Source organism: Astatotilapia calliptera, chromosome 15 (genome assembly GCF_964374335.1).
Source record: "Astatotilapia calliptera chromosome 15, fAstCal68.1, whole genome shotgun sequence".
In the NCBI taxonomy this organism is placed as follows: Eukaryota; Metazoa; Chordata; class Actinopteri; order Cichliformes; family Cichlidae; genus Astatotilapia; species Astatotilapia calliptera.
The window spans coordinates 7,758,249-7,777,736 of NC_137436.1; the positions used below are offsets into that span (position 1 = coordinate 7,758,249).

Here is a 19,488-nt window from a genome sequence, read left to right on the forward strand (position 1 = left end):
GTTGATGTACTCTGCACTGAGATTCTTTAAGGATTGAGCCTGGACTTCGACCATGACCTCGGGCATTACTCTAGGCATGCTTTTTGCTGTCATGGGGGACAACCAGAGAGCAGAATATGGACAGTGAGGTGCAACAGCATAACCTTTGGTTCCTCTGATGTTTTCACTTGTACAATAAAAGTATACCTGACCGTTAAAACAATGGATATTTTGGTGTCTTAGGAAGGTCATTTTGACATGCTGGCATTTATCCCTCTATGACATGTGCAAACTTGTGCCACAATCTCCCAAACAAACCAGACGTCCATCCCCAACTCAGCTGTTCCTGGGCTATTTTTGAAGGTTAGATTCTGAATGTTATGAAGACATGTTTTTAAGCTATTCTAGAGGCAGGATTTGAATTTGATTAGTTATTTTGATTACAAAACATCTGTAAAAATAAAAGCTCTCAGATTTAACGTTATTTCTAATTTAAATGAGAATTGGAACCAGTTCAATGAGGAAAAAAATACGTGTATTTGTTAATGTGAGTTCAATTACAGCACACGCTCTCTGTATGTAATTACTTCTTCATAATAATAGTGAGAATTTGGTAGTGACATATTTTTGATGTGTTTCAAAATGTGTATCAGGGAGAAATATTTTGGAGTTTTTTCACTTTACATGACTCCAAAGTGCAAAAACACTTTCACAGCCCTGTGCTGGACAGTCATTTGTAACCTGGTTAATAAAGAAGAAAACCCCCCCACAATTATAACAGCACTGACATTTTAAACGATCATTACTACTCTTCCAAAGCTCACCTACACTTTTGTTCTTCTTGCCACTTTAATTAAATATGACTCACAATTTTATTATACACTTAGGTCTATCAAATGTGGTTAAAGTGCAGAATTTCAGCTTTAATTCAAAGGCTTTTACAACATTTACATTAATTGTTTAGGAATTACAGGCATTTTTATGCAAAGTTCCCCATTTTCAGAGGCTTTTTTTTTTTTTTTTGTCCAAAGGCTAAAAATTATTAGAAATTGCAATGTGAGACATGTTAACTTTTTATTTTATGTCAAATGAAGCAGACATAATATTAGAAGTGGATTCAAGGTGTTGAATTTGTATTTTTTCTTCATTGTAATTTTAAATATGAGACCCCAAAAAGATGTCAGTCCAAATGAGGGAAGCCATCATTCGGATGAACTTAAATCAGCAGCTCGGCAATGCCAAATGATGGTGGTGGATGATGACACAAAACTTCCACTTAAATTTCAGCTAAAATACATGCAGACAGAATTAGTTTCTGGTGGGAAAAAAACCCATCTTCACAACATCTAATCAAGTCAAGAACCCCTGAGGAGGTACGACTATCATTGTCATGAATGGGATTACAAAAAGGTAAAAACCAGTGGGTCCACTCAAAATCAGGAGGGCCAGATTAGACCTTGCCAGAAAACATCTAAAACTGCACGCACAATTCTGGGAGAAAGAATCTCACTGGAGAGATGAAACCAAGATGAACTTGTACGAGAAAGAGCGAAACAGCTCAGGATGTGAAGTATATCACATCATCTGTCAAACATGGTGGAGGTAATGTTATAGAATGGCAATTATGCGGCTGTCAGTGGAACTAGGTCACCAGTTTTACACCAGTAAAGAAATGGGATATTCTTCTATTTTTTGGGTTGGCTGTGGTTCAGAAGGTAGAGCAGGTGGTTTTATTCTTGGCTGCTCCAGTTTGCATGCCAAAGTACTGTTGGGCAACTAAACCCCAAGTTGTTTCCGACGTGTTCATTGGAGTGTGAATGTTAGGTAGAAAACACGCATAGAAAAAAAATGCTTTTATGAATGTGTGCAAATAGGTGAATGAGGCCTGTAGCAGAAAATACTTTGAGTGCTCAAGCAGAGTAGGAAGCGCCATAATTGAACTAGTTCATTTACTATTTACCATTTTAATGGTCAAGTTAATCTCAACCCAACAGAGTATATTTATTGAATTATGTTATTAAAATAAAATACAAAATTCATAAAGAGTCACAAACAAGCAGTAACTGAAGGTGGCTGCAGTAAAAGAAAATAAAAGGAGGAAACAGCATTTGGTATCCATGGATTCAAAAACTTCAGGCGATCATCGACTAAGTATAAAGAATAACCTTTTGTTTTAAATTCTGTTGTGCTTATCTATTAATTTTGAGCCTCTGAAATGGGGAAGGGTCTACAAATGTCTGTAATTTTTGAAACCCCCCTGAATCAAAGCTGAAAGTCTGCGCTTCAATCATAATATTGACTGATTTTAAAATCCACTGTGGTGGTGTACAAAGCTGACTTCATCCAGCAATTTATGGACCTAACTGTTATTCTCCCCTGGACAAATTGGCTCTTTACTTCAGCAGAGTTTTATAACAAACAAGAGAAGACTGCAATGTGACGCTCCGGATATCACAGAGAAATAACCACAACCAAGATAAAGTAGCAAACTGTGTTGTGTGAGCAGCGAAATGCCACCAAGCAAACGGCAGTAGGTAAGCCACTACGCAGCAAACTTTTAATAAAGCTATCAGGCTCTATATATGTTGACCGAAAACACGCTGCCAGCTGTGGATACTGAGAAGAAGATATGCTCCTAATATGAGCAAAGATGCAGTGAACACCTTTTGTCAATTGAAAGAATAGAGGGGCAGGGAGGAGATAACAAAGCAGAGCTTGGCATGAAAACTGAGCACTCTCTGCCAGCTTCTGTGCCTTTGTGTAGTTGCTTATAATGCCCCTCAAAAAAAAGTCCTGGCTGGATAAGTCGCAATTTCTCTTGCAATTCTTCTTGCATCGCAGTGTTTTTAGGCACTTTGGAGCTAGCGTGATTAACTAGTGAAACATCAGACTTTGATTGGGGTGACGGGCCGCCTGCGTACGCTTAAGAGGGAGACGAGAGGAAGAGCGAGCGAGGGTGTCTTCACTCTAAGTTAGTCGTTCTGTTGACTCCAGCCTTATTAGAGCCCCTGTTGTGAGGATGATTAGTGTTATTTACATTATCGAGCTTATTGTCAGCTGCCGTGCCGCAGCCAGGCTCTATATTTTTTTCATTAGCGAAAGCCTGACAGAGAGCCCAGAGGAAGCATTGTTCCCTTTGATGTTGTCCCGTTCTGACAGATAAACAGACTTCCACTCACACAAACGCACTCCCATGAAGCCACAGATTGCTTGCAGCCCCTCGGTGACTTCAAGCAACTAGCTTTACTTCGCCTTTGCCTTTTCGTTCTTTGTATCGCTCCCTGCTTAACTTTTGTTTGTGGTTCTCCAAGTTTTTTTTTTTTTGTCATCCTCTTTCCAGTGTTTTTGCTTGTGTTCTTTTCACTTTTTCTTTTGCTCTTTAGACCACCTGCTGATCTTGACTGAGATTTGTAGCAAAACACGCTTAGCAAGGATGTGCACACGTCTTGTGCAACCTAAAAAGCTCACTGGATACATTATTTCCTTCCCTGGGAGCTCGGATATCTCCCCTCACATCAACTAATACGTTCCCCGCTATTGCTTTCCTTCTCTCTTTGTCTCTGTCTTCTCTTTGTCATAGCCTCTTCCCACTTTACCTTATTTATGTCTGAACTGATCAGCTTATTAAATGTATTCTTAGTGTGGTCTATGAAATCTTTTTTTTAAATTTATTTTTGTTGTTGTTGGAGGGACTGTATGCTTTGTGATAAGCCTGCAGATTGCTCTTGTGTTTTTGCACCACTGTTTTTAGCGCTACTGTTTTCAGAAATGACTTTGGAGCCAAATAGTCTCCATTGCTGGTAGTCTTCTCTTTGATTTTCTGTTGATGAAATGTGTGGGTTTTTCTTTTTTTGGTTAGCTGTGTTTTTTTTCTCATCTCTTTCAGGCATAGTGGCTATTGCTGTCTATATGAAAGGCTCAGATCTTTTCCTTTCTGATGCCTGAAACTTCAAGTGTTCACACACTGCGTACCAATAGATATTTTGTTGTGAAGCCATTACAAACAGCAGGTTTTTACAACCACATATGTAAAAGCTTTAAACTGATAGTAGGCCAGGCTATTGTTGTGTGTTTACTACAAATCCAGCTATATAAAATTATATTTTCATTTCATTTTCTGCACATTTTTCCCTGTTTTTCTTATTCCATTCCCGTTTTCTCTTCCACAGCCTCTCCACCAAGGATATTGAAACCCGGAGCGAATCCCTCAGCTTGTTTGAGACTTTAAAGTGTAACCCTCAGGCCTTTTACAGCCACATGACGAAGTATGTTCTTCCCACTGTGGAAGGAACCGACCTCAACCGCCTGCTCTACTACTACACCTTACTAGATGCTGCGGGCTGTGAGCCTTACGTCACCACCACCATTAAGCCAGACTCTCATGTTAAACTGCTCAAGAAGCTTCGGGCTGTTGCCAACGGTGAGGTGTACACTGTTTTTTATGGTGATTATATAGTATATGTAGTTCATAACTGGCATTTTGATTGTTGTTCTGACAAATCCCCCAGCTAAAACGTTTTGTTACTGACATAACCACGGTTCTCTGAAAACCAAGTGGGGAATCTTATAAAGGGGAAGTGACTTCTTGCATGACCAATCACAGGAGCTCCACTAACACCATGTTGGTCTAAGATAGACCAGTCACTGTAAGGACACAGGACCCCTGACCCACTTTAAAATACATTTTAATCTATAACAGTTAGTCAGATTTATTTAGTACTAAGCATGCCATTACTGTTTTACAACCCTGTGCCAGGAAAATGATAGATATGAAGTGCAAGCAATAAATCATATTAATTCAAATGGAATTTATTATTATAAAACAAATAAAACAACAATGAAGTCTGGAAGCCTGCAGTATCAGCAATATTGGCAATGAAAAGATGTAGTTATGGTTTTAAAAAAATTCTTGGCTTTTATGTTTCAGGATTTAATAAAGATCATCTGGTCCTTAGCATGTTTTAAAGTTAGGCAAATACAGTTTCAGCTAAACTATAAAACATACACCACATCAACCCATGTCATTATTTAACAAAAACTAGGCCAATATACAGAAGCAGTGTGTGAGGAACTGAGTACGTCCCATGATTCCCTAGCTTGTAGAAGCACCTTAAGCAGTAATAACTTGAAGTAATCATTTTTTGTATGACTTTATTAGTATCTCACATTGTCGTGGAGGAATTTTAGCCCATTCTTCTTTACAGTGTGGCTTCAGTTCATTGAGGCTTGCAGGCACTCATTTATGGACAGCTCTTTTAAACCGCAGCAAGACTCCGGTTGAAATAATGGAGGTTCTGAATGTTGTTTCCCCGGGGACATTCACTGTGGCTCAAGTGAAAAAGAAAAGTTTGGACATGAAAGATGATATGAAAAAGTACTAACAGACTGCAAGAAAAAGAAGAAAGTAGGCAAAGGACAAGGAACATGTGATCCGTCAGCTCTAGAGGAGAAACTCACTGCAATGAAATATAAAGAAAAATCCAGATTCTCCAGCTAATAGCAGGATAATGCGAATGGTGACATTTCACAATAATATAAATAATTTTTAATGAAGATAATTTAAGAAAAAAAAAGAGATATTTTATACATATATTTTTTAACTTAAAATGTTAAAATTTACAGCCTCCCATTTAGTATTTTGCTTTCTTTACATGCAGTTTCATTTTTAATTTTTCTTATTTAACTGTAATTTTGGCTTATTGTGTTTTGGAAAACTGTAAATAATGACCAAATATGACGACTACTACTACTAATAATGATCATAATACTACTGCTAATACTTGTAGTAATAATCATAATAATGAAAACAATGATGATAATGATGATCATGGTATTAGTAGTACTGCTAAGGGTAGTATTCATTTTAAATACTTGGTTATAGACATCCTAAGAGAGCCAGACCTTCATTTGTTTGTCTGCATGGTCAGAGACTTTCTGAGAAATCATTGAAATGTTCTTACGCGTGATTTACGTACACACTGAGCGCGAGCGAGGGTTATTATTCCACAAGCCTTGTGGTTTGTTCTGATGTAGCTTTGTAAACCTAAGCCATGTTTCCATGTTGTTTTTAGGCAGAAGAGGCTTTCTCCTGGCAACCCTTCCATGCAAGCCTTGTTTGGCTTTTTTTTAAACTGTACTGCCATAAGCTTTAACATTTTACATGCTAACTGAGGCCCAGGGAGTTTGAGATGTAGATCTTGGGTTCTTTCATTTTCATTGAGTATTGCACTGTCTGACCTTGGGTGAATTTGCTGAAATGTCCACCCATGGGAAGATTGGCAGCTGTGAATGCATTCGCTTTAGAATGATGAACTTCAAATTGTTTGGAAAGGGCCTTATAACCCCGATCAGCAGCAACATTTGCTTCTCTGATGATATTGCTGATGTCTTTCCTCCATGGCCTTTTGTTAACATACACCTCAATGCTCCATTACCTGTGATAGCAGTAAAGGCGTGTTTAGCTTTTCACACAATGCTTGTGCATTGTGTCTTAGTTTTTGTTAAAATGATAATGATGTGGTGCAATATATCATGTGTTTTGGTTAATCTGGGGTTGTATTTACCTAATATAAGACCTGGTAATGAATTGCTATGTTTTTTTTAGTAAGTAGTAAGTTATTGAAGTTGCAAATGCAAATAGCTGATGCCAGGCACAGAGAATAGAATACAAAGTGCGTCTGTGGGCCAGCATTTTTAGACGGGAGGTCCCAGGTGAGAGTGTACACGAGTTGATGACCCTCCCATGTCAGGCAATTATCCAGTCCTACAAGGAATGCTAGACTCTTTGACAGGTTGTCACTACTGAAAAAAACCCCCAAAACAAAATGAACCAGAAAAAAAAAATCATGGCAACATTTCTTGCTTTTAAATTTCTGTATAATTCCACTTATTTAAAAAGCGTTTTGTGTGAAATCATGAGGGAAGTCATTTTGCATTCGGCAAACAGGGTTATACTTTAGAAAAACAGAGTGCTGCCATTTCTATTTGCAGACTAAATAATAGCCTTCGTTTACTGAAGAATGCAGTTTCTGAAGAGTGAAACGCAACAAAAAAAACAAATTCATAGGGATAGTGCACCTGTTACTGGTGGGTAAAAAACACCTCTGGCCTGTGCTGTCAGGAAGTAAAAGTCCAGACTTGAAGACAATCTGTCTCGACATGACTGATGACTCACACACAGATGCTGACATTGCTTCTGGTCAGCGGTTGTCATGTGGAATTTTAAAAAAACAACAACTGACCGTCTGAATAAAGCTAGTCGCTAACGTTTGACTGGGAAGAACAAATAAAACACCTCCGATGACATCCTGATAGTGCCAGTTACACATATTATCCTTTGTCTGATTCATCTTGCCCTTTGATCTTATTCTGCTTCCTTTTTTTTCTATTAGCTCATGTAGATGTTTTCAAAGATGAAGAGTAGCAGGGTTGAACCATGCAAAACTATAACGATATGGCTGTGAAGTGAAAAAGGAAAACAATTCAGCATCAATCCTATTGATATACCAAGGGTCTGAGAGAAAGCATTGCACTCGGTCCTCTCCCAGGACATCATGTCACTGGTTCAGCGCTCCAGGCTAGAGTGCTCAAACTTTGTTGCGTACGGGTGAAGCTGGTGTCACTTCTTGGAAAAGTTCAGTAAAGGTCAGCCAGGTGTCAGCTGTGTTTTCACGCCTCACTTCCTCCTTCTGCTCCTGATAGCGCCACAGCTTTTACTGGTGACACATGTCTCTGTTTAACACACTGAACCACACATGCCCAAATCACGTACACACACAACACTGAGACATCCACATCAAGACTGGGATGCAGTTTAACATAAAGTAAGAAAAATGAAATTAACTTTAAATGCACTAACTCCCACTGCTGCTTTTCAGTTTCACTAATGCACAATTACTGCCACATCACTATATTAGCATCTCGCTGTTTTCTCCCGTTTGTGCTTCTATCGCTTATTTGCAACTCACAATGACAGCGGCTGAAGGTTTACCACTCAAAGAACTGTTTTTCTAGGCTGAAGTTAGAGATGTATAAGGAAATTGCAATCACATGTGCAGGTGGTCTGAATGGGACCTTTTATGAAGCAATCCAAATATAAGCCCAGCTCTTCACAGGGGAGACATAAACCTTGTAAACAAAGCAAGATGAGGCTCAAACTGCATCTTCTGGGCAAAAGGTTCCTCAGCAGTTGATGATCTGTGTAGAAGATGAACAGAAGACTAGTTAGTCAATAGACAGAACAATATGAACTCAAGGCAATTTTACATTGTTAAGTCTACATTTATTTTTACAGTGTTGTACAAAACTCTTGAGCCTTAATTCCTTTTTGATTACCTCCACTGAGGAGGTTATAATGAAACTTTATAGAGCTATTTAAAACTGTTTCTTACTGCCACTGGTGTACTGACAGCATAGTGTAAATGTTGTCAGTACACCAAGTAAATTGTAAATCTGATGTCAATTTGGACCTCTGGCCTCTTCTTCAAGGTCAAATAAGGTCAGATCTTCATAAAATGCCTTTTATCATTAAAACTAGTAAAAATTATAATACCTTTTTTGTAATGCCAATATTTAGGGAATGATACTATTATATTGGTATTCTAAATATCTAATATTTCTTATAGTTTGTATGCAAATATGTCACATTTGACCGTATTTTTACATTTCACATCTGCCTTTCTTTCAAGTTGACCTTAAACTAAAAGTATTCGAATTAAAGCATTGTCAAGAGGAAGTTAGAAATATACTGTAGTATAATATTATATAATACCCTCAAGTTAATATTGTTATTAACAAATCAAGTCCCCTTATTTATTACCTACTCCAACATAATGTTTGTATAATCAGAGTCAATATCTGTTGCTACCCTTATCTGATTTTTACTGAACTACAAACTTCTATCAACTTTGTAGTTCTGCCTTGGTGGAGGTTTGCGCTCTGCTCCTAGAGTACTTCCTTTTTTATATTTTTCTCCCCACTAGCCAGACTTTCTTGTAATTTTTTTTAAACTGCTTGTGAGCAATAGTTCTTCAGGTTTTCTGAAGGTCTTTCAGATTTATACTTTAGACACTGCCTACTATATCACTCATTTTAAGCCCAGTCCTTGTACATGAGCATTTCCAGAGAAATGCTTTTTATTTGTTTAGCCACTTAACATTGACCTATGAAACTAGAAAAGGCCTAACTGAAGGGATGAAGCAGGGTTGTGCCTACACATAATGAAAAACTTGGCAAAGAACCTATTTTAAATTGTATCTTCAATTTTGGAGAACTTGTTACTAGCAGCCTGTCACAAAAACCAGCTGGTTTCATATGCTAGATGTGGCGTGACGATGAGACACCATAGAAAATAAATAACAGTGAGTGACTTCACATGGCCACAGGCAAAATAACCGCAGGCGAGCTCAGCACAGGACCTGATAATAAACTCCCAAGCAAGTGACTGAAGCGGCTACCAATGAGATTCATGAGTACTATTGATTGAAACATGAACTGGTAGTAAGTACATTAAGAGGTTACCTAGGTAGCCGGAGCCTTGCATGTCGACCGGATGTCACCTTCAAAGTAATGTCCGATGAGTGAATTGGTTTCAGTGGACTCAACTTTAGGAAAGGGAAACTGGGAGAGAAGGTTCAAATTACACAAGAAGGCAGTCTTTGGAATGTCCTTCAAGAAGCCCGGAGAATTAATCCTAAAGACTACTTCCATAAATGACAAGAAAGCTTACTTAAAAGAGTTCAGGCTGTGTTTAATAAAGGTGGTCTTACCCAATATTGGCTTTCAAGCTCAAGAGAATTGCACAAACTCTGTTTTAGCCTTATTTACGATATTTGCATAAATTTTGCCACATTACAATACATTTCGGCCCCTATTTCCCATTTGTCTAGTAAAATATAAAGAATCGAAAGGTGACTCAAGGCTTTTCCACAGTATTCTGTTTTTAAGAAATATTTTATACAGAATGCAGAATAACGTCTTGATTTCAGGGAAGCATGGATAGAGCTGCTAATGTTGCCCTAAACCAGCTTAAAAACACAGAAAATAAAAGAAAATGGATGCACTAGTTTTAAACAGGCAGCATAGGTGCTGACAGTTGCATAAATGCCGTTCAGCCATGGGGAGAACCAAAGTCCATGCTTTATTGCACCACATAAGCTACCAGGAGTTGCAGCATCATGAGTACTAATAGATTAATGCACACGCATATACACACTAAGCCAGATTGACTTTATATGCATGCACAAGCGCATATAGTGACTTTGTGACAATAACACTTTCACGCTAACACTTTCTGTACTGTATGTCTCGCTCTCACTCACTCATTCACACACATGCACACACATACTGTTGAAACATAACCCACGTATTCACACTTCCTGCAGCAAAACTGATACACAGGCTGTTGCCGTGTCTCTGGGGCCTCTAACTTTCTACCAACACTTTCCAACTCTTCTGACATGCTCATTCAAAATGACTCATTTGCAGTCCTGAACAGACACATGCAAACTAGCCCACCCAGATGTACTTACAGAGGCTTTCAGATGTGTTGGAGACAGGTGGTGCTCATCACATTTTCAGACACAGTACCAGGTGACCGTCTGAGCGGGCTCTAGTGGAAAGGGGGAAAGAGAGGCAATATGAGGAGTGGGTGGGGCAGGTGAAGCCGGAGGGAAAGAGTACATATGTAAGTATTTGTGGTTTACATGTCTGTCTGGGCCTGTCTGGAAGGTGTGTGTGTGTTTGTGTATGTGGGTTCAACCTGGAAAGTTTTGTGTGTGTGCGTGTATGCTTGTGATTGTGTGAATGATTTCAAGCAGCATTGACAGAACCTTCCCCACAGGCAGACCCGTGTTAAAATATTTAAAGCCCAGACAGGCCATGTAGCGTTGCTACAGTAATGCGTCTGTCTGATAGCGCTGGAGACCAAGAGCACACCACCGGCTCTCTCGCTCTCTCTCATACACACACACACAAATGCCTACTCCGGGGGTACTGCAGTGGTAAATATGATGCACGCAGACAGTTTGACAGTCAAACTGTACATGTTTGCATGCAGGCAGAGACGGCCGGCACCCCTTTCACACGCAGGTCACACGCGATCCTTGTTGTTCACATCCGCTGTTTACTCTTTCCTGAGATGCTTTTCATCTCCTGATGCTTTTCTGTCATGTGATGGAATATTCAACGTCCTGTGCAAATCTCTCGTCTGCTTGGTTGTCACAGAAAACAGAAAGAATAGTAATACAGAAGCCATGCACTGTATGCACACTATAAAAATGGTACATTGTGTTCCCCTTCCGACACAATGCAATTTTATACTCTGCCGTGGAGAATAAACATGCTTATTGTTCATATGTAAATACTCTTTTTACAATTCCCATTATTGATCTTGATGTTGTAGCAGTAAAAGGACCTTTGTTATGCCATGTTTAAAGTACCTTGAGCTAAACATAAAGCTAATGTAAAGCTACTACAGCTTTTTGTAAGTGTTCAACATCAACCTTGCATAATTGAGACATACAGAGGAGTGTCAAAGATCCCAGTACACAAGGACAAGGGAGGAGCATCCAAGTATACTTGTTCTTTTTTTGATGATATAGCTCGAGACTTCAGTGAAGAGGCAAACACATTTTTAAGGTGAAAGTGTTGTAAACGTGTAATATGTCTTTCACGCTTGCAGGTTTGAACTATCGGAAGCTCACGGATGAATCCTCGGATCCACTGGCCACTCTTCAACCAGTGCTGACCAGTCAGAATGTGTTGTCCATCTCCAAACTTGCCAATCGTTTGCCTTTGCCCGGCAGTGGTGGGGCCACGGTGTCCGCCAGTGCAGTCCACGCAGTATGGCTGCAGAAGGTGTTCTGGAAAGGGGACCCCCAGCTGCTGAAGAGACCCCCTCAGAGCGACCAAGACTACCTACACGCTTACGACACTTGTGCCAAATACCTGGACAGGCTGGCCCCTGGCGACGCTGTCCGCTTCCTGGATAACATCACCTTCTCTCTTGATGCATCTAAAAACGTAAGCCTTAATTGGACCAAACAGAGGGGCATTTTTTTCATAGAAATTATTCTATGACGGGGGCGGGGGTCGTTTGAGCAGAAGAGGCTCTATTTTCTATTACTTTCTCAGGTAGGAGCTGTGATAGGTAGACAGTCTCTGGTTAATTGCAGCACAGAAGGTAGTTGGTTTCTGCCGCAAAGGAAGGATTCGTATTTGGTTAAAGGAAAGATTGCGGGGATTTTCACTCACTACATCAAACTGTCATTTTCCTCACTCCTCACTCATCATCGTTGTGCCGGTCTTCTCTAATGCCTGTGGCCCAATTTCTGGAATGCCAAAAGCCCTCTCCTAATTTCAAATACATTATTCTGTTCCCATCCACTTTCTGCAGCCTCAAAGCACATACCAGTCATGATTTATAAAAGAAATTATAAAATTTCACAAGGAATGTCAGCCACATAATTACAGGACTGTGAAAAATTGTCCTGCAGTAGACTTAAAGTGCCTCAGTGCACCTTATCAATAGTAGCCTGCTGTTCTTTTTTTTCCTTCGCCCTGGCACCCTGCCATCACCCTTCTCCAGACCTTCCCTTTTTTTTCTATTTTTGTCCTGTGTCCCTTCTCTTTCCCTACCACTCCAAGAGAGCTAATTGATCCCTCTTGACTTCTAAGCCAATTAAACTCCAATTCCCAGGAGGCAATGTTTTCCCTTTGTGTTCTTTAACATGCAGATTACCTCTCAGGAAGACACCGTCCACTCCCTCTGCCATTACCATCCCTCTCTTCTCTTTCTTCTGTCCTCCTCGGACGTGCAAAGGGAAAATCGAGTCCCTTCTCACATTTGGGAATGTTTTCGACCTTTTGACCATTGGGTGGCAATGATGAATTGATTCACCGTTGCCATCGTTGATTAATTTCCTACAAGGCCAAGGATTGAAATGCATGCAAAACTTCCCATTGGACATTTTTTTCTGAAGGGAAACAGATTATTGATCTCAGCTAACCTCTTTGGTGGATGCATCCCATCTTACTCAACTTCTAACTTCTTTTCTAACCTTACCCGAGACTCTGACTGATGTTGGCTGTGAATACCTGGATTTGATTCAGTAGGATACACACTTCATAACACATTTGTACAAATACAAACAGAACAAAGGGCGATCGTGGCTGTAACCGGAAGGTTGCCGGTTCGAGCCCCGGCTCGGACAGTCTCGGTCATTGTGTCCTTGGGCAAGACACTTCAACTGCCACCTACTGGTGATGGCCAGAGGGTCCGATGGCGCGATATGGCAGCCTTGTTTCTGTCAGTGTGCCCCAGGGCAGCTGTGGCTACAACTGTAGCTGCCTCCACCAGTGTGTGAATGTGAGAGTGACTTAATAGTGGAATTGTAAAAAGCACTTTGAGGGCCCCGAAAAGCGCTATATAAATGCAATCCATTATTATTATTATTATTATTATTATTATTATTATTATTATTATTATTGTTAAATAAACTCAATTTAAATGAGCGTCTTACTTGCCAGAGAAATGTTCTGACGATCTCGGTGAAGATTACTGCAAATTCAAAATGGGGTATATGTAGCACATGTTGAAAGTGTGAATGTGTGTGTGTCTTGTCGGGGTCTAAGTTTGTGCGTTTCTGTGCAAGCATAAAAACCTCCTGTAGCCCGAGGCCCACTCTTCTCCCCATGAATGGTTAACCTGCTCAGTCTGAATAAAATCAATTACTCCAGGCTGGCAGCTATGATCCCTCTCACTCAAACACACACTCCTTATACACATGCACATGCTACTTAAGTTCCTGATAGTATTGAAATGCAGATAGATTAGGTTGTACCTACCTCTCTTTAACTCGGTCCATTTTAAATGAATTTACGAGTATAGAACTTGAGCACCTCTCTCTTTGCTCAATTCAACACCTCCCCAACTTCCACCTCTCTCCCATTCTCTTTCTTCCATCCATTTCATGTCCAGTTGAGCATCCAAGCGAGGTTGGAGGTGATAAAGCGAGCCACCAAAGCCCTGCGCCAGCTGGGTGAGAAGAACAGGAAGAGAGGAGGTGATGACAGTAGGGAGCAGGAAGGGACGGACCCTGCAGGAATGACTTTTGATGAGGCTCTAGCACACCTGCAGCAATCTCAGGCCCACCTGGACACTCTGAGTCATCCCTTCATTCTGTCACTCAAAGACAGCCAGGAGGTAAGCCCCATCTGCCAAACACTTGAGCCATTTTATTCTTTTTCGGAGAGTGAGATTTGCTCTTTGTGTAAATGTGCTTTTAATGATCCATTGAAAGAACACACAAAGTTTAAGAGCGATATTTGCCAGCTGGTTAATTAAATTGGGGACAAAATTATTCTTTAGCACGCAGTACAATGTATCGTGCAATCATTCTAATCCACAAACTTAAGTGGTAAATAATTACAACTATTATCCAGCCAAACCCAGTTTGTTTTCATGGGAAACACAAAGAAACACAAAGAATTTGCATAAAAAATGATGCAAAAATCAAAAACGCATGAGCTGATCTACTTTTCAAAGAAATGAGGCATGTGGCTAGTCACACAAAAATGGTTCCAAAATAAAGCTAGCTTGTTTGTGTGGATGGATTATTAATATCATTATTTATGTTTTTGTGTGTACTGTATATATAAAAGAATCATTACTGTTAAAAGAGCAAATTCTTCAGTTGCTTCTAACTTCTGCTTTTAACTGATCAGCTGATCAGCAGCATCCATGTATAAACTCAGTCAATTCAGAAGTCTTACATTCATAGTGCTGTGCAAAAGTCTTGAGCCACCTCTCATCTCTTTATATTTTGGTAAAATGGGGGAATGAGTTTAGCGATTTCTTGAAATGTGCAACCATTGATGCAAATACAGTATATAAGAAGAGTTTGTACCATTCTAACAGCCTGAAAGTCAATATTTGGTACAACCACCTTTATTCTTCAACACAGCTTGAACTCTTTCAGACAAGCTTTCTTGTAATTTATTTGAACAGAAAGCCTATTTTATGCCTGTCAAACTTTGTTATCTTTGGCATTTTTCATAGACTCAGCTAAAGAAATGAGAACAAATTATGTTTCTGCAACAGGCTGCTAGTAACAAAGTGTCTAAAAATAAGTTTTAAATGAGTTTTTTAAGCTGTCTGTTATTAGTAGGCACAACAGCGTTTCATCCCTTGAGCTCGGTGTATCTTTGGCTCCTTGGAAGCAAAATCAGTGAAGAAATGCAATCCCCACACAAATGCAATTGCCTATGGAACGGTAAGTTTAATAGTCCCTGAAGTGAAGAAGACATTTGACTCTCACTTCTTACTTCTTTGCCAGTTCATAAGGTCACCTTTGGCTGGACATACAAATGGTGCCTGCATATTTTATTTATTTATTTATTTTTTAGAAAGAGGGGCAATACATATTAATGAACATTTTAACAAATGTAAATATGCCAGATTATAGCCTTGGGCTAATTTCCATCTGCATATACAGTACTTGTAACGCTTGTGTCTATGTGTGGGTATGTGTGTTGTATATTTTGGGGGTGGTTCTGCTCGGCTAAGCTCTTCCCAGCCTCAGAAAGGCCAGTCAAGGGTATATTAATGTAAATCTGTGGTCTGCTGTTTCAAATGAGCCCTGCCGTATGGACGCATATACGGTACAAGCACCATGCTGTATCTCATTAAGCAAAGTCACACTGACTTACCCCACTGTCACCTCGCTGTGGCTGTCTGTGTGTGTATACACAGTCTGAATCTGGGGCTAGAGGGAGGGGACATTATAACTTGGCGAGCTAAGTGTTGCTATGCGACAAGATATCATTGAAAACTGGTGATTTCTGACCCCCACACTGTGCAAGTTAATAATATTTTGTCCCAGTTTTAACTGTGTTTAAAAGCACATACCCTCCATAATAGAGTGGAAGACACAAGAATTACCAGGCAGAGCTTTAGGGCAGAGTCACTGATGCATACATGGGTGCACACACACTTACACAAGCACACACACAAACACTGCATCCTCTATGTATAACTTTCCTTTTTTTGGTGGAGGATGTAATTGTATCCTTGGAGATGTATTAAAATAATGGATATAAGAACCAGAAAGGGGCAGATAGGTAGGGAGAGATAGATACAAGAAGCTCTGTAGGCTCTGTTTGGCTATACTGTGGTCGTTTATCAAGTGTACGTGACCAGCTGCTAGAAATATTGTTAAACCTTTCTAACACAAAGAATCTAACACAGAGGCCTTGACCTACAATAAGGACATCAAATGGCATGTTCTTGATATTGTAAATAGTGATTTTTAAACTATTAACTCGTGCAATTGTGAGAAAAACAGCAAAGAAAATAATAACAACAGATCGTGTGATTTGTCTCTGCAGCAGCAGGGCTATTCCTTTCTATGTTCCATATTCCTTTTGATGTGGTGAATCACATACTGTGGGCTATGAAAACCATGTCCTTGATAATTACACTTTAGAGTAGTATATAATATTAACAAAATTAACAATAGCCTTATTTTTCATCCACACACTGAGGCTGCACAATGATACACAGAGTGGCTAAGATCTCCATTATCCTACCAGCGTCCCCCGTATCCTCCAGGTGAAATGGGAATCCCTATTACATGCCCTTTTTTCCCCTAGCTGCTACTCTTTGGAGGAGCCTCATACCCGCTACTTTCTTTGTCCTTAAACTCTCTTGTGATCATAGCTAAGGATTGGAACAGAGAGCAATGAATTGAGAGCTTAGTTTCATGACACACTCATCATGTCATCATCATGTCCATTTCCTCTAACTGGCGCTTTACTTAAAGTGCTAATTTTTTCTGACAGGCATTCGTGGTCTGGCTCTTGGCACTGAGTGCTGCAGAATGCATCCGTGAAACTAAAAGGATATCCACAAAAGAGATGTTACACAACAAGACACTCTTCAGGCTTTAGCTGATATTATGCTTTGAAATTGAATATACAGAGAAAATATCATGCATATTTGATATTCCTAGCATAAATATGATGTCAACATAAGGAATGTATGTATTTGAGTAACCTGAATACTTACCAGCACATTAGTTCGGTACACCTGTTCAACTGCACATTAGGGCAAATATGCTAATCACAGAGCAATACCTAAGGGCATTTAAGTATGAAGACCGGGTCAAGACGACCTGCTGAGGTTCAAACTGAAAATCAGAATGAGGAAGAATGGTAATCTAAGTGACTTTCCACATGGCATCATTATTGGTGGCAGACAGTCTAGTCTATTTCAAAAACATCTGATCTGTTAGGGTTATTCTGCAAAACCATTTCCAGGGTTTACAGAGAATGATCCAAAAAAGAGAAAATCCAGTGAGCGGCAGTTCTTTGGGTGAAAATGCACTGTTGATGTCAGAGGTCACAGGAGAATTGCCAGACTGCTTTGAGCTGATAGGGATAGTTAGAACAAAGGTATGCAGAGCATCTCTGAATGCACAACACGTTGAACCCACAGTCATCGGTTAAAGATGGGCAACAGTTCACACAAGCTCACGTTGTCAGGTAGCAACATTGGGATAGTAGAAGTCCAATTTAATGTAAACAATATGAATGTCGTTTATACACCACAATGAGCCTGATTAGCTGACTCATGTTCAACCCTTTGCGACCATAATGAGCCCATCTTCTAATGGCTCCTTCCAGTAGGATAACTCACCATATCACAGAAGCCCAAATCATGTCAAACTGGTTTCTTGAACATGACAATAAGTTCATTTCAGATGCACACCAGATTGCAGTTCACACCATATTTCAATCCTTTGGGGCATGATAGAATAGGAGATTCACATTATTGATGTGCAGCTGACATATCTGCAGAAAATATGTGATGCTGTCATGTCGATGTGAGCCAGAATCTCTGAGGAGTGTTTCCAGCACCTTGTTGAATCTGTTTAAACATGTGCCAAACACCTTCACTGTTAAAATAGCTTATAGATTTGGACGATTTCCAAGTGGTATTTTAATGGTGGATTTGGAAAAGACACACAAGACACAGAAAGCAGACATTACATTTCCTGATACTGCGACTGAACTGTCTGAATGTAGCTTCCTGCTGAAAGGTTGTATCAAAAAGCGACCTTAGTTTAGGAGGAGGGTCTTTCAATGGCTTGAGCTCAATTCTACTGCAGCTGCAACAGGCACTGAAGGGTTTGTGATTAGACTGAATGTTGGAAGGTTCCCTGGGGAACATGACAGCATTGCAGCAAACGCACACCAAATCCATCTTTTATGCATGAAATTGAACCGCATTTATGACTTCTGCAGCTGCCTGGGCTGAAGTTTCCTTCTTGCTCTCTGGACCTGTCTTAATTTTTTCTAGTGCTTGACTTATTGTATGTCACTGACCCTGAAAGTATTTACAATGTTGTTTGAAATTGGACACATGAGGAACACATTTTAATTGAAGGTTTTTGCTCATTAATTAGTGTAAATATTGAACTGGGATGACCAGTAATCATCCCTCCAAAACAATATGCAGTGCTTTTACTTTATATGCCATGTAAAAAAAAAAAAAAAAAAAAAAAAAAGGTTTATAGAATGAATAGTGAAAAGTGGCCATGGTTCAACAATGATTAATGAAACAAATCAAGATGGGATAGAGTAATTACTGAATCCTTTCATGCATATACTTTGAGAACTGGAGCGAGGTGTTTAAGTTCATGTTTTTCTTACAACTAATTAAAATATGGATATCTTTAGAAGTGCATTATTTTTCAAAACTTATTCTGAAGGAGTTATTTATTTGGTCATTAAAGTAGTAGTAAAAACAATATGCTGAAACTCATGAAGCATGTTTTTTTTTATATTAGGTGCACTTACTAACTGCTAGTACAGTGCCGTATTGGACACCATGTGTGAAAGGAGGAAAGTATCAGCAATTAAATAACCTTTAGCTTCTGGCAACTCCAAAGACCTTGTCAGCCTTATCCTCTGGCATTTGTGCTTGTAGCGTTTAGCTGAAAAGTCAGATAGGGGTGTAAAATGTAATAACCAGAGGCATGTGACCATGCATTAATAGAGCCAAAAGCCTGATAATGACACTCACACATTGAAAATGTCTGCATGTGACACAGAAGAGTAAATGGTAATGTACAGTGCCAGGAAAAGCATTTGTCCTCTTTCTGATGTCTTAGTTTATTTGCATATTTGTCACACTTAAGCTTTAATATTAGACTCAGATACCTGATTAAATGCAAAATGCAGTTTTAAATTTTTCATTTATTAAGGAAAAAGGTTATCCAAACCTACTTTGGCCTACTGTATGTGAAAAAAATAATTAACTCCTAAACCTAATAAGTGGTTGCGCCACCCTTGGCAACACTATCGCCACCATGTTGGACTGGTGGGTTGATTTTTTTTTTTTTTTTTTTTTTTTTTTAATGAATTGCTGTATTACTTTTAGATGTAACGGGACTCAAACCTCCCACTCATCAGTCCACAGAATATTTTCATATAGATGTGTTTTTCTTT

At 39.5% G+C, this 19,488-nt stretch overlaps 1 protein-coding gene across 2 annotated transcripts in view; it reads left to right on the forward strand.

The window, feature by feature from the left end:
* The window catches only part of nbas (NBAS subunit of NRZ tethering complex), a 179,142-nt gene that overhangs the window by 104,397 nt on the left and 55,257 nt on the right, over positions 1–19,488 (forward strand). For both annotated transcript variants that reach the window (XM_026142564.2, XM_026142563.2), the window contains exons 44-46: positions 4,149–4,399; positions 11,660–12,000; positions 13,958–14,182. In XM_026142564.2, the coding sequence (XP_025998349.2) occupies positions 4,149–4,399; positions 11,660–12,000; positions 13,958–14,182 (817 nt within the window). The remainder of the gene's footprint in view (positions 1–4,148; positions 4,400–11,659; positions 12,001–13,957; positions 14,183–19,488) is intronic.